Source organism: Saccopteryx bilineata, chromosome 8 (assembly GCF_036850765.1).
Source record: "Saccopteryx bilineata isolate mSacBil1 chromosome 8, mSacBil1_pri_phased_curated, whole genome shotgun sequence".
NCBI classification, from domain to species: Eukaryota; Metazoa; Chordata; class Mammalia; order Chiroptera; family Emballonuridae; genus Saccopteryx; species Saccopteryx bilineata.
The window spans coordinates 43,068,328-43,083,581 of record NC_089497.1 but is presented as its reverse complement, the minus strand read 5'-3'; the positions used below and the strand labels follow the sequence as shown (position 1 = coordinate 43,083,581).

Genomic DNA, 15,254 nt, shown 5'->3' with positions numbered 1-15,254 from the left:
TCCCCCTCTCCTTCCTCTCTGTCTCTCTCTTCCCCTCCCGCAGCCGAGGCTCCATTGGAGCAAAGATGGACCGGGCGCTGGGGATGGCTCCTTGGCCTCTGCCCCAGGCGCTAGAGTGACTCTGGTCGCAACAGAGCGACGCCCCGGAGGGGCAGAGCAACGCCCCAGATGGGCAGAGCATCGTCCCCTGGTGGGCGTGCCGGGTGGATCCCGGTTGGGTGCATGCGGGAGTCTGTCTGACTGTCTCTCTCCGTTTCCGGCTTCAGAAAAATACAAAAAAAAAACAAAAAAAAAACCAAAAACGTAATGTAACAATGGTAAATGTAGTGTCATCTCTCACTTCTTACTCAAGTGAACCAAAAGTTTTGACAAAGAAATTTTCACAGAAGGTTGTCATGGCCTCCCTTAGGGTTAGTGCTGGAATCTTAATTTTAAATAAGGGCTTCTAGCCTGACCAGGTGCAATGGACAGAGCATTGGCCTGGGATGCTGAGAACCCAGGTTTGAAACCCCGAGGTCACTGGGTTGAGCTGGGCTCACCAGCTTGAACACAGAATTGATGGCTTGAGCTCAGAACTGCTGGCTTAAGCATGGGATCAGAAACATGACCAGAGGTCGCTGGCTTCAGCCCAAGGTCACTGGCTTGAGCAAAGGGTCACTGCTCAGCTGGAGCCCCCCGGTCTGGGCACATACAAGAAAGCAATTAATGAACAACTAAATTGCTGCAACTATGAGTTGATGCTTCTCATCTCTCTCCCTTCCTGTCTGTTTGTCCCTGTCTGTCTGTCTCTCTGTGTCACACACACACACACACACACACACAAACACACACACACACAATAAATAAATAAATAAAGGCCTCTATTTGTCCCTCTTGAGAAAGAAGGTACCTCTGTCACACATCAGGGTGCCAAGGTCAAGTCCTGTAAAATCTAACTCCATCTCAGCCCTCTGAGCTAACTCCCAAGTTGCTTTTGGGGGGAATACAAATATTAACACATGAATTCTAACCTTCTCTCCTTTCATACAACACTTAACACATGAATTCTAAGGCTAGAGGCACAAGAGGCAGATGACTGAGACAGGGCTGGCACATACAGGAAGACCATCAGGGAACACTGTCCTAGCTCCTCCAGCCTGAGGTCTGTCCTTCCTTTCCTCAGCCCCAAGCCTTGAGAGCACAAAGGGGCTAAGAGGCTCCTGCTTCACCGCTCTGTGTACCTTCTCTCTGAATCTGTTCTCCAGGTTCCCTGGATACTGAAAAACAAAGGGAAAAAATGACAATCTGTAGATCCAGCTATATGCATTAGATCCCTTCAGCCTAGCTTAGAATTATTCTCTTATAGGCAAGGAGGCCTTCAGGATCCATGAGGCAATCAATCAATAGCTTCCTACTACTTGCTTTGTATAAAGGCCTATGGGAAATACCAAGGCTATAAGATTATTTGAGCCATCGAGTTACTTAAAGTATATGGGGACAATCTCCAGGCATCAGGCAAGTTCAATAACAAGGCAAGACACCTGCGTGCAGAAGAACAAACTAATAAGCATTAGAGTATCCTGTGTTCAGAGTTAGAGGTCTCTATAAGATGAAGAGGCTGAGAAGGTTGCTGGAGAGCTCATCTGGATGAAGGGAGGGCAAGAAGGAGCTACCCAGGGAGGAGAAGGGATAATGGATTGAACATAGACACCAATCTCTTCTGTTGCTATGAAAAAATTATCACAAATGCAGTGGCTTAAGGTATATCCATTTTAATCTTACAGTTTCTGTAAGTAAGAAGTCTGTGCATAGTACAGGTAGGTTCTCTGCTCAAGGTCTCACAAAGCTGAAATCAAAGTGTAGGCTGGGTTGTGTTCTCTCTGGAGCTTGCGTATCTTCTAAACTCATTCAGGTAATCCCTAGAATTCAGCTTCCTTGCAGTTGTAGCTCTGAGTTCTCTAATTTTTTTTTTATTTTTGTCAACCAAGAACTGTTTTCAGCTTCTATAGGCCTTTTGCTATTCCCTGCCAAATGACCTTTTCCAAAACATGATATATCTCCTTCACAGCCAGCAGGGTAATTTCCCGTGCTTTTTGAATCTCTCTGAATTAAGGACGAGCCCACTGTTTTCTAAGGGTTTACCTGATCTGTTCAGGCCCACTGAGGATAATCTCCCTTTTGATTACTTCAGTCTCTTGATTAGAAATCTAATCACAGAAAGAACATTATATCCTATTCACACATTTGGTCCTACATTCAATGGGAGAAGATTCCACAGGAACATCATAATGGGTAAATTTACAGTTCTTTTCCTATCTTACCGCATGGCTTTAATTTCCCTCTTACTGCTTTAATTTCCCTGCCTGGTCTGTGCTGGTTTACGCCTACTTTACAGCCTCCGTTATTCTCAAACATGTCACTCAGCTTATTTCTTTCATGATGCTTTTCATTTCTTTTTATTCAGGAAATTAAATTTAGCGGGGTGACATTGACTGAAAAGAGTACATAGGTTTCAGGTAAACATTTCTATAGCATTTAAAATGTTGATTATGTTGTGTACTCATCACCTAAAAGTCAAATCATTTTCCATCACCATATATATTTGTCCATCTTTACTCGCTTCCTCCCTCCCCCACCCCGTTCCCCACAACCTCCTTCCCCAGGTAACCATTTCACTTTTATCTATGTTCATGAGTCTCAGTTTTATATCCCACCTATGTGTGAAATTGTATACTGTAGTTCATAGATTCTTCTGATTTACTTGTTTCACTCAGTATAATGTTCTCAAGGTCCATCCATGTTGTCGTAAATGTCACTATGTCATCATTTCTTATGGCTGAGTAGTATTCCATTGTATATAGGTACCACATCTTCTCTATCCAGTCCTCTATCAAAGGACACTTTGGTTGTTTCCATGTCTTGGCCACTGTGAATAATACTGCAATGAACATAGTGATACATGTGTCTTTGCATACCAATGTTTTCAAGTTTTTCAGGTAGATACCCAGTAGAGGGATTGCTGGGTCATATGGTAGTCCTATTCTTAATTTTTTGAAGAACCACCATACTTTCTTTCATAATGGTTGTACCAGTTTACATTCCCACCAGGGTGAATGAGGGCTCCTTTTTCTCTACAGCTTCTCCAACACATGTTATTACCTGTCTTGTTGATAATAGCCAATCTAACAGGTGAAAGGTGGTATCTCTTTGTAGTTTTGACTTGCATTTCTCTAATAGCTAGTAAAGATGAGCATCTTTCAATATATCTGTTGACCATTTGTATGTCCTCTCCCCATTTTTTAATTGGATTGTTTGTTTATTGCTGAGCTTTGTGAGTTCTTTATATATTTTGGATATTCATCCCTTATCGGAGCTGTTGTTTGCAAATATCATCTCTCATTTAGTTGGCTGCCTTTTGTTTTGTTCTCAGTTTCTTTTGCTGTGCAGAAGCTTTTTAGTTTGATATAGTCATACTCATTTATTGTTGCCTTTACTTCCTTTGCCTTTGGAGTCAAATTCATAAATTGTTCTTCAAGGCCAATGTCCATGAGATTAGTACCTATGTTTTCTTCTTTGTAATTTATTGCTTCAGATCTTATATTTAGGTCTTTGATGCATTTCTAATTAATTTTTGTGCAGGGGGACAAACTGTAGTCAAATTTCATTCTTTTGCATGTGGCTTTCCAATTTTCCCAGCACTATTTGTTGAAGAGGCTTTCTTTCCTTCATTGTATGTTTTTGGCTCCTTTATCAAAGATGATTTGTTCATACATATGTGGTTTTATTTCTTGGCTCTCAATTCTGTTCTATTGATCGGTGAGTCTGTTTTTCTGCCAACACCATGCTGTTTTGATTATCCTGGCTCTGTAGTATAATTTGAAGTCAGGTAGTGTGATACCTCCAGCTTCATTCTTTTTTCTTAGAATAGCTTTGGCTATTCAGGGTTTTTCATGGTTCCACACAAACCTGATGATTTTTTGTTTTATTTCTTTAAAAAATGATATTGAGATATTGATGGGGATTTCATTCTATTTGTATATTGCTTTGGCTAATGTGGCCATTTTAACTATGTTGATTCTTCCAATCCATGAACATAAAACATTTTTTTATTTCATTGTGTCTTTTTCAATTTTTTTCAACAATGTTTTGTAGTTTTCAGTATATAGGTCCTTCACATCCTTTGTTAAGTTTACTCTTAGGTATTTTTGGGGGTTTTGTTGCAATTGTAAAAGTAATTGGGTGTTTTAATTTAGTTTGTTTTTTGAAGTTTATCGTTGCTATATAGGAAGACAACAGACTTTAGTATATTTTGTACCCTGTGACTTTAGTGTATTGGTTTATTGTTTTTTCTAATAGTTCTTCAGTGGAGTCTTAGGGATTTTCTATATACAGGATCATGTCATCTGCAGAAAGTGATACCTTTACTTCTTCTTTCCCAATATGAATGCCTTTTATTTCTTTCTCTGGCCTGATTGCTGAGGCTAAAACATCTAGAATTGTACTGCTCACAAAAATTAGGGGATATTTCCAAATGAATAGGAAGTGATAAAATATTTCCCAATTTTTGTGAGCAGAATATGTTGAATAAGAGTGAAGAACGCCCTGGCTGGTTGGCTCAGCAGTAGAGTGTCAGCCCAGCATGTGGAAGTCCCAGGTTCGATTCCTGGCCAGGGCACACAGGAGAGGCACCGTCTACTGCTCCACCCTCTCCCCTTTCCTTTCTCTCTGTCTCTCTCTTCCCATCCCGCAGCCAAGGCTCCATTGGAGCAAAGTTGGCCCAGGCACTGAGGATGGCTCTATGGCCTCTGCCTCAGATGCTAGAATGGCTCCAGTTGCAACAGAGTAATGCCCCAGATGAGCCGAGCATTGTCCCCTGGTGGGCATGCTGGGTGAGTCCCAGATGAGTGCATGTGGGAGTCTGTCTGTCTGCCTCTCCCCTCCCTACCCCCCCCCCGGCTTCTCATTTCAAAAAAATACACACAAAAAAAAAGTGTGAAGAGAGTGGGAAGCCTTGTCTTGTTCCTGATTTTTTTGTTTTGTATTTTTCTGAAGTTGGAAATGGGGAGGCAGTCAGACAGACTCCTGCATGCACCCGACTGGGATCCACCCGGCATGCCCACCAGGGGGCGATGCTCTGCCCATCTGGGGCGTTGCTCCACTACAACCAGAGCCATTCTAGTGCCTGAGGCAGAAGCCATAGAGCCATCCTCAGCACCTGGGCCAACTTTGCTCCAATGGAACCTTGGCTGTGGGAGGGGAAGAGAGAGACAGAGAGGAAGGAAAGGGGGAGGGGTGGAGAAGCAGATGGGCGCTTCTCCTGTGTGCCCTGGCCGGGAATCAAACCCGGGACTCCTGCATGCCAGGCCGACGCTCTACCACTGAGCCAACCTGCCAGGGCCCATCTTGTTCCTGATTTTGAAGTCTTCATTTGTTCACTATTTAGTATAATATTAGCTAATGGTTTGTCATATATGGCCTTTATTATGTTTAAGTATTTTCCTTCTATTCCAATTTTATTGAGTGTTTTAAAAATAAAGGGATGTTTTATCTTATCAAATGACTTTTCTGCATTTATTGATAGGACCATATGATTTTTGTTCTTTGTTTTGTTGGTGTGGTGTAATACATTGATTGATTTACATATGTTGAAGCATCCTTGTGCTCCTGGAATGAATCCCACTTTATCATGAAATATTATTTTTTTTAATGTATTGTTGTATTCAACTTTCTAGTATTTTGTTTAGGATTTTTGCTTCTGTATTCATTAGAGATATTGGTCTGTAGTTTTCTTTATTTGTGTTGTCCTTGCTATGTTTTGGTATCAGGGTTATGTTGACCTCATAAAATGTATTAGGGAGTGTTGCTTCTTCTATTTTTTTGAAAGACTTTAAAAAGGATTAGAACCATATCTTCTTTGAATGTTAGGTAGAATTCACTAGGGTAGCCATTTGGTCCCGGACTTTTACTTTTGCAGAGGTTTTTGATAGTTGTTTCTATTTTTGTCCTGCTTATGGATCTATTTAGGTTTTCCACTTCTTCGTGACTCAGTGTAGAAAGATTCTACAGTTCTAGGAACTTATCCATTTCTTCTAGATTGTTAAATTTGATGGCATATAATTTTTCATAGTATTCTACTATGATCTTTTCTATATCTATGATGTCTGTAGTAATTTCTCCTCTTTCGTTTCAGATTTTGTTTATATGAGTCTTTTCTCATTTTCCTTAGTCTAGCCAGGGGTTGTCAATTTTATTGTTATTTCCAAATAACCAGCTCTTTGTGGTATTAATTTTTTTCTATAGTTTTTTTGTTCTCTATTTCATTTAGTTCTGATCTAATGTTTTTTCTTTCTTTTCTTCTGCTGACTTTTGGTTGCCTTTGTTCATCGTTTTCTAGTTCTTTAAAATGTGATGTTAGATTGTTTACTTGGGTTCTCTCTTATTTCTTGCTATATGCCTGTAATGAATAAATTTCCCTTTCATTACTGCTTTCACTGCACCCCAGAAATTTTGTTATGTTGTGTTGTCATCCATTTATCTATGTATAGCTTTTGATCTCTACTTTTATTTCATCTTTGACCCAGTCATTTTTTAGAAGTATGTTGTTTAATTTCCAGAATTTTGTGCGTTTCTTTGCTTTCTTTTAGCTGGTGAACTCTAATTTTAAAGCCTTATAGTCAGAAAATATACTTGGTATATGTCAATCTTCCTGAATCTGTTGTGTTAGTTTTGTGGCCCAACATATGATCTACCCTTGAGAATGTTCCATGCACACTGGGAAAAGAATGTATAATCTAATGTCCTATAAATGTCTATTATGTCCATTTAGTTTAATGTGTCATTTGTGGCCATTATTTCTTTATTGTTTTTCTGTTTGGATGATATATCTAAAGCTGTCAATGTTGTGTTGAGATCTCCAAGCATGATTGTGTTTTTGTCCGTTTCTGTCTTTAGATCAGTTAGTAGATGTCTTATATATTTTGGTGCTCCCTGGTTCAGTGTATAGATATTAAGAAGTGTTATGTCTTCTTGATACAATGTCCTCTTTATTATTATGAAATGTTCATCTTTGTCTCTTGTTACCTTTGTTGTCTTGAAGTCAGCATTATCAGATATTAGTATGGCTACACCTGCTTTTCTTCAGGTATTATTTGCATGGAGAATTGTTTTTCAACCTTTCAGTTTGAGTCTACTTTTGTCCTTGTAGCTTAGATGTGTCTTATGAAGGCAGCATATGGCTGGGTTTTGCTGTTTGATCCAATCTGCTATCCTGTGCCTTATTATTGGTGAATTTAGACTATTTACATTTAAAGTAATTATTGACATATGAGAATTTCCTATAGCCATTTTGTGTGTTTTTTCTGGTAGCTCTGTGTCTCATTTGGTTCTTCTCTTTTGTGTTTCTGTCAATTGTTTTTGTTTGGTGGTATTCCATAATTCTTTTCTTGCCTCTTCTGTTTTTAAGCTCTGTGTTTCAGTGGTGGCTTTTTCATGGTTGGTTATCATTAGGTTATTAAAAGAAAAACTGTCATAAGTACAAGAGTCCTTTGTCTTATGAGTGCTTCTGCACTCCATCCTCCTTTGCTATTGCAGGTCTTTATCCTTTCCACTTTTATGTTATTACTGTCACAGAGTATCCTTGTTTTTGTTGTAACTTTGTTGGAGCTTTTACTTGTAGTTTTGATGTGTTTTGTTCCTTGTGTTCAGTCAAATAACCCCCTAAGTTCTTAATGCAATGAGGGTTTTCTGGTGATAAATTCCCTCAACAAAGTTTTTATTTCTCCTTCATATTTGAAGAATAGCTTTGATGGAAATAGTTATTTCTCTCTTTCAGTATTTTAAATATTTGGGTCCATTTTCTTAGGCTTGTAGAGTTCTGCTGAGAAGTCCAATGATTACCTAATGGGCCTTCCTTTATGTGTTATGTTCTAAGACTATACTTTCAGGGATCATTTCTATAGTTCGTTATATGTTATGTTCTTTTCCCTAGCTGACTTGAGGATTCTTTCTTTGTCATTGATTTTTGACAATTTTATTATGATGTGCCTTGGAGAAAAGATCTGGTTAGATTGAGGTAACTTTACATTCTATTTGCTTCTTAAATTTGAGGTTCTAGATCTTTCCATAGGCTTGGGAAGTTTTTATCAATTACTAGTTTGAATAGGCTCTCCATTCCCTTCTCCCTCTCTTCTTCCGATGTACCCATTATTCTTATATTGCTCTTTCTGATGGAGTCAGACAATTCTTGTAGAGCTCAATCATTTTTTTTTAATTCATGAGTTTCTCTCTTCTTCTCTCTGTAGCATCTTTAGTTGCCTATCTTGATGTCACTGATTCTATCCTCTATCTGACCTCTATTAGCTCCTCTGGCCTCTATCTCTCCTCTATAGCTAAATTACTACCTCAGTTTTCAATTCATGTATTAAGTTCTTCATCTGTGATTTTAAAGTTTCAGTCTCCTTGGTGAAGTACTCATTTTGTTCATTAATTTATTTTTTGAGCTCATTAAATTGCCTATGAGTGTTTTCTTGCATCTCATTGAGTATTTTCAGAAATTTAACTTTGAATTCTCTATCATTTAACTCCAAGGCTTTCATATGATTGAGCTTACTTACTGGAGATTTTTCATTTTCTTTCTGAACTATTTTTCTCTCTTGTGTAGTCACAGTATTCAATTTGTTCTTCCTTGATGGTATTTGAGAGTGGTATTGTTAAGAATTCTAACAAAAAACAACTAAAGAAATGAAAAAGAAAAGAGAAAATACAGTAAAATATATTAAAATTTTTTTAAACAATGACAAGTAAAAAAGAAAAAGCACAAAGAACAAATATTGAAAACCAGAAAAGAATCAAAAACAAATAAAAACGCTCACAAAATATAAAAATATAAAAATTAAGTAAAATGAAATTCAAAAGAGAAAAAAACTTTAAGTTTTGAGAAGTTTTTCTGTTTTCTTCCAGTAGATGGCCCTGTTTTTACAAGTTTTAGTTCTGTGAAATTCTTGGGCTGACCTCTGCTAAGATGTTGCTGTCACAATGGTATAGGTGGGGCTACAGTTATGTTGGTGTGTGAGGCTTGTTGTGAGGTGAGGGCTTTATGGCTTTAGTAACGGTGATCTTAAGCCTTCAGATGCTCCTCCCTATGTCTCAACAGACCAGGGGACCAGACATGAAGCATCTCTTTTCTTCAGGGGATAGAGTGGCTCTGGAGAGTAGCTCTGGGGTCTGTCACTGCCACCCTCCATATCCCACAAGGTGAGGGAGGCAGGATATAGGAGGCTGGGGGTCCACACTTTGGTTTTCTCTGTCCCTGCACTGATTTAGGGCTGCAGGAAAACTGTGGGGACACTGGCCATGACCACTTGTTCTGTCACCACTTTGGTTTAGTGTCTCCTCCTCTGCTCCTCAATCTCACTGTTCCTCTTGGCAGAAGGAGACCCGGTCACTCTGGGTTTCTACCCTCTCTGGAGCCTCAGCAGAGAACACAGACAGTCTAGGCTCCCTTCCTCCCTAGAGCCCTGGCAGAAAAAAACCCAGTCACTCGGGCTTCTCCTCTCTGGAGCCCTAGAGACAAAAACCAGACAATCCAAGTTTCCCTCCTCTCTAGAGCCCTGGCAGAATAAAACCTAATCGCTTCAGGCTTCCCTCCTCTCCAGATCTCCAGAGGATGAAAACCCAGACAGTATGGGCTTCTTTCCTCTCTGGAGTCGACTGCTAGTGCCTCTTATCGTCTGCCCCCCTTCTCAACGCTTCCCACCCCTAGTTCACTCAGTGCATGGATCTCTCAGGCAGCTTGTGAGCCCAGCTGGGGTTGCCTTACTGTACTATAGCTGTTCAATTTGTTAAAATTTCAAGGGGAGAGATCAGAGGCATCTCTCATGCCACCATTACTCCAACATCTGGTCAGGATCATTTCTATACTCCTCATTTTAAATTAATATTTTTTGGTCCATCCACTTCACTCAATTCCAAGTTCCATAAGGATAGGAACAATGTGCCATTTACATATCTCTGTATCTCCAGAATAGGGCCTAACATATAGTAGGGACTCAATAAACATTGAATGAAATATTAAATGAATGAGTGAGAAATTATTGGAAGGACCAAGGGAGAATCAAAAGGCTTGAGTATGGAGTGTAAGTATCTTGAAGAAAGGCAAGTGGAACCAGATGAAAGAATGTAAGAGATAAGCAAATTTATTTCAGATAATGAGTTTGAGATGACTATGGAACAAATGTCCAGGAAATAAGTCCAACAAGCAGCTGGAAATATATATAAGAAGTTGCCATAAAAAAGACAATGTCGCCTGACCAGGTGGTGGCGCAGTGGATAGAGCATCGGACTGGGATGCGGAGGACCCAGGTTCAAGACCCCGAGGTCGCCAGCTTGGGAGTGGGCTCATCTGGTTTGAGTGAGGCTTACCAGCTTGCACCCAAGGTCACTGGCTTGAGTAGGGGGTTACTTGGTCTGCTGTAGCCCCACGGTCAAGGCACATATGAGAAAGCAATCAATGAACAACTAAGGTGTCCCAACAAAAAACTGATGATTGATGCTTCTCATCTCTCTTCGTTCCTGTCTGTCCCTCTCTCTGACTCTCTCTCTCTCTGTAAAAAAAAAAAAAAAAAAAAAAAAAAAGACAATGTCGCCTGACCAGGCGGCAGCGGTGCGAATAGAGTGTTGGACTGGGATGCAGAGGACCCAAGTTCGAGACCCCGAGGTCGCCAGCTTGAGCATGGGCTCATCTGGTTTGAGCAAAGCTCACCAGCTTGGACCCAAGATCGCTGGCTCGAGCAAGGGGTTACTCAGTCTGCTGTAGCCTCATGGTCAAGGCACATATGAGAAAGCAATCAATGAACAACTAAGGTGTTGCAACAAAGAACTGATGATTGATGCTTCTCATCTCTGTCCGTTCCTGTCTGTCTGCCCCTATCTATTCCTCTCTCTGTGTCTGTAAAAAATAAAATTAAAAAAAGACAATGTCCAACTAGAATAAGGAATTGTGCTTTGACCATGTAAAAGCATAGACTGAAGGTTTGTGCCCCCCGCCCTGCTTCAAACTCATACATTGAGATCCTAACCCCCAAAGCAATGGTATTTGGAGTTGTCACTGTGAGAGTTGGAATTTATACTAGAATACAAGCATGGGTGAACATCTGCTTTGGGCACAGTTCTGTCATTATCTGAAGAACTGTGGGAGAAATTAAAGGCACATACCTGCACCCAGTGTTCATGGTTCAGAGTGGTAAATACAGGGTTCAGATATGCTAGGCCATCAGTCAGGACCAATAAAGAGGCTCTCCAGCACCCCAGTGCTGCTATGCTAACTTTTTAATTCTTTTCCCCTTTCTCTGATCACCCCCCTTAATGAGTTCATTTATCTTATCTCAACCATTCTACTGTTTTCACCTATTCTCTCTTCCTCCATCAAAATTATTGTTCACTCGCCACATTTATCAACCTGGCTGTTTCTCTAGAACATCCTTCCGCTTGTCTCTCCTGCCCTTTCTGACCATATCTATCCTCTCTCCTCTTCCTTTTACAGGTACACTGCAGTGGTCCTGCCAGTTCACTACCAACATGGCATGGGACAGAGCTCCTGTCGGCGTGTGGCCATCATGATTACAGCCGTCTGGGTCCTGGCCTTTGCCGTGTCCTGTCCGCTCCTCTTTGGCTTTAACACCACAGGTAACCATGATGGCCCCACTTCCAGAACCCATGCGACTTACAGTACACATGAGTGGCTACAAGTGGTGCTTAGCCCTGACATTTCTGATTCTTGGTTAGTGCACTTTTTAATCCAGTGAAGATGTTATAGACTACAAAGCTTTGACCTTTGTTGATTATAATAAAATATAAACCTAACTTTATCAATTTTTGGTACAGGGATAAAGTTCTTCCCCAATTAATGAAAAATCTGTCTGTCTTATACCTATTTTGAAAGAAATGTCATTGTATTCATTTGAAGAAATGTGCCAGTTAAAACATTGATTTTTAACCACCAGTCCATGGACCAGTGCCAGTCTGACAGAAAATTTGTGCTGGTCCATGAAAGAATTAACCACCATGATGTTTTTTATCAATATAAATTGGCAGACTGACACTTGTCTGCAGATAGGCTGTTGAAAACCAGGTTGTTTAAAAAAAACAACTAATCTGTATATGCCTTGGCTGGGCAGCTCAGTTGGTTACAGCATTGTCTCCATATACCAAGGTTGTGAGGTTGATCCCCGGTCAGAGCACATACAAGAACCAACTAATGAATGTATAAATAAGTGGAATTACAAAGTGATGTTTCTCTCTCCTTCCCCAAAATTAATAAAAAAAATGTTTTAATGACTAAACCATATTAATAATTGAGGTGATGTTTTCTAATAAAAAGATTATAATTCATAATTGACTTACAATGCAAAATAATATATCATAAAAGCCCTCAAGTAAGATATACATTTTTAATTTTTGCTCAATAAGAATCATTTTTAGCATTTGGTAACTAGGATATATTCCTAAATTATTGGTGCATGTATTTCATATATTTTAATATGCAAAAGTTCTGGTCATGCTGCATCTTCTATTGGCACATACATCTATCTGGCACATGGAATATCTTCTATTGAATGGCTGGATGGATAGATGGCTGGTGGCTGGCTGATTGGCTGGCTGGCTGGCTGGATGAACAATGTACATATCAGAGATATTTAAGATATAAGACATAAGACACCAATCTTATGGATCAATGCTCTCTGTGTCTGTTCCATGTCAATCTTTTAGCCTCAGAAACTTTATATATTGGCCCTGGCCATTTGGCTCAGTGGATAAAGCATTGGTCCAGCATATGGATATTCTGGGTTCAATTACCAGTCCAAGTACACAAGAGAAACAACCATCTGCTTCTCTTCCCTTCCCTCTCCCTCTTCTCTCCATCTTCCCCTCCCACAGTCTGTGGCTCAGTGGAGCATCAGCCCCAGGCACTGAGGATAGATAGCTCAGTTGGTCCGAGCACATCAGCCGTAGGCATTAAAAATAGCTCAGTTGTTTCAAGCATGGCCCCAGATGGGGATTGCAGGGTGGATCTCAGTCTGGTCACATGTGGGAGTCTGTCTCACTATCTCCTCTCTTGTCACTTAAGAAAAAAAAAAAAGAAAGAAACCTCATGTGTTGAATGAAAACTATTATCACATATAGAAAAGTTACAGGCATTGCCGATAAATACTGAGGTTTTGCTAAGAGATAACTAATGAACTCTTGTTCTAGTGTTAATTTATATTTCTTATTTTGTCCATTTAAATTGGTTTGTTCAATTCCTACTATGTTTCAGGTTCATGAATTTCTACATGGATGTAGAAGTAACATAACTAGTTGTATGTTTATGTGTATACACAAATTATATGTAACACTTTACATATAAATACAGGCAAATTTTAACTTATAAATAGTTTCAAAGAGACATGTGCTGAACGATTTAGAAGTCATAACACATTTAGGAAGACAGACAGAGGCTCTTGAGTCAGAGCAACCTAAATTAAAACTCCAATCCTACTACTTACCAACTGTGTCTTCTTAAACAAGTTACGTAACTTTTCTGAGTAATAGTTTCTTTACTGTGACATGATCCTGTATATAGAAAACTGCAAAGATCCACTGAAAACATATTAGAAGCAATAAGCCAATACAGCAAAGTTGTAAGGTACAAAATCAATATACAAAAGTCTATAGCTTTTCTATATGCCAACAATGAAATTTTAGAAAATGAACTTAAAAAAGCAATTCCTTTTACAATTGCAAAAAAATAAAATAAAACACCTAGGAATAAACTTAACAAACGATGTGAAAGACCTATATACTGAAAACTACAAAGATTATTGAAAAAAACACAATGAAATGAAAAAATATTCTATGTTCACGAATTGGAGGAATCAACATAGTTAAAAATGGCCATATTTGCCAAAGCAATATACAAATTGAATAGAATCCCCATCAAAACCTCAATGTCGGTTTTTAAAGAAATAGAACAAAAGATTACCAGGTTTGTATGGAACCGTAAAAATTCCTGAGTAGCCAAAGCAATGCTGAAGAAAAAGAATAAAGTCAGAGGTATCACACTACCTGACTTCAAATTATACTACAGAGCCACGATAATCAAAGCAGCATGGTATTGGCACAAAAACAGACTGACCAACCAATGGAACAGAATCGAGAGCCCAGAAATAGAACTGGCAAATATCCATAGGCAAATCATCTTTGACAAAGGAACCAAAAATACACAATGAAGAAAAGAAAGCCTTTTCAATAAATGGTGCTGAGAAAATTGGAAAGCCACATGCAAAAGAATGAAACTTGACTACAGTTTGTCTGCCTGCACAAAAATTAATTAGAAATGCATCAAAGATCTAAATATAAGATCTGAAAAAATATAAATTACATAGAAGAAACATAGGTACTAAACTCATAGCCTTTCGTCATGGAGAACAATTTTTAAATTTGACCCCAAAGGCAAGAGAAGTTAAGGCAACAGTAAGTGAATTGGACTACAGGGGGTCCTCAGGTTACAACAGTCTCAACATATGACGTTTTGAGTTTATAACACTCACTCTGATGGAGAGGAGCTGACTGCTGGAGAAGCAGCTGATTGAAGAGGAAGAGATAGAAGTCCCAGATCCCAAGAGATTTACTACCAAGGGTTTGTCAGAAGGTTTTTCTATGGTGGAGGATGGGTTGGCAAAATTTCAGGCTGAGGAACCCAGTGATGACAGCGTCAGTAAGGTCTACAGAGCTGTTATGGATGCTTTGCAATGCTATAGGCAGATTTTGGAGGAGAAGTCATCAAGCTTCCAGACTAGACTGGAACAATTTTTTAAGAAGGCAGAGCCCTGGCCGGTTGGCTCAGCGGTAGAGTGCCGGCCCGGCGTGCAGGAGTCCCGGGTTCGATTCCTGGCCAGGGCACACAGGAGAAGCATCCATCTGCTTCTCCACCCCTCCCCCTCTCCTTCCTCTCTGTCTCTCTCTTCCCCTCCCGCAGCCGAGGCTCCATTGGAGCAAAGATGGCCAGGGCGCTGGGGATGGCTCTGTGGCCTCTGCCTCAGGCGCTAGAATGGCTCTGGATGCAACAGAGTGACGCCCCAGAGGGGCAAAGCATCGCCCCCTGGTGGGCATGCCGAGTGGATCCTGGTCGGGCGCATGTGGGAGTCTGTCTGACTGCCTCCCCGTTTCCAGCTTCAGAAAAATGAAAAAAAAAAAAAAAGAAGGCAGAGAGGCCTGCAACAGATCCTGTACCCTCTATA

General features: G+C 39.9%; 1 protein-coding gene across 1 annotated transcript in view; it reads left to right on the top strand.

The window, feature by feature from the left end:
• The window catches only part of DRD3 (dopamine receptor D3), a 53,420-nt gene that overhangs the window by 26,613 nt on the left and 11,553 nt on the right, over positions 1–15,254 (top strand). The window contains exon 4 of the mRNA XM_066241346.1: positions 11,519–11,661. Coding sequence (XP_066097443.1) covers positions 11,519–11,661 — 143 coding nt within the window. The remainder of the gene's footprint in view (positions 1–11,518; positions 11,662–15,254) is intronic.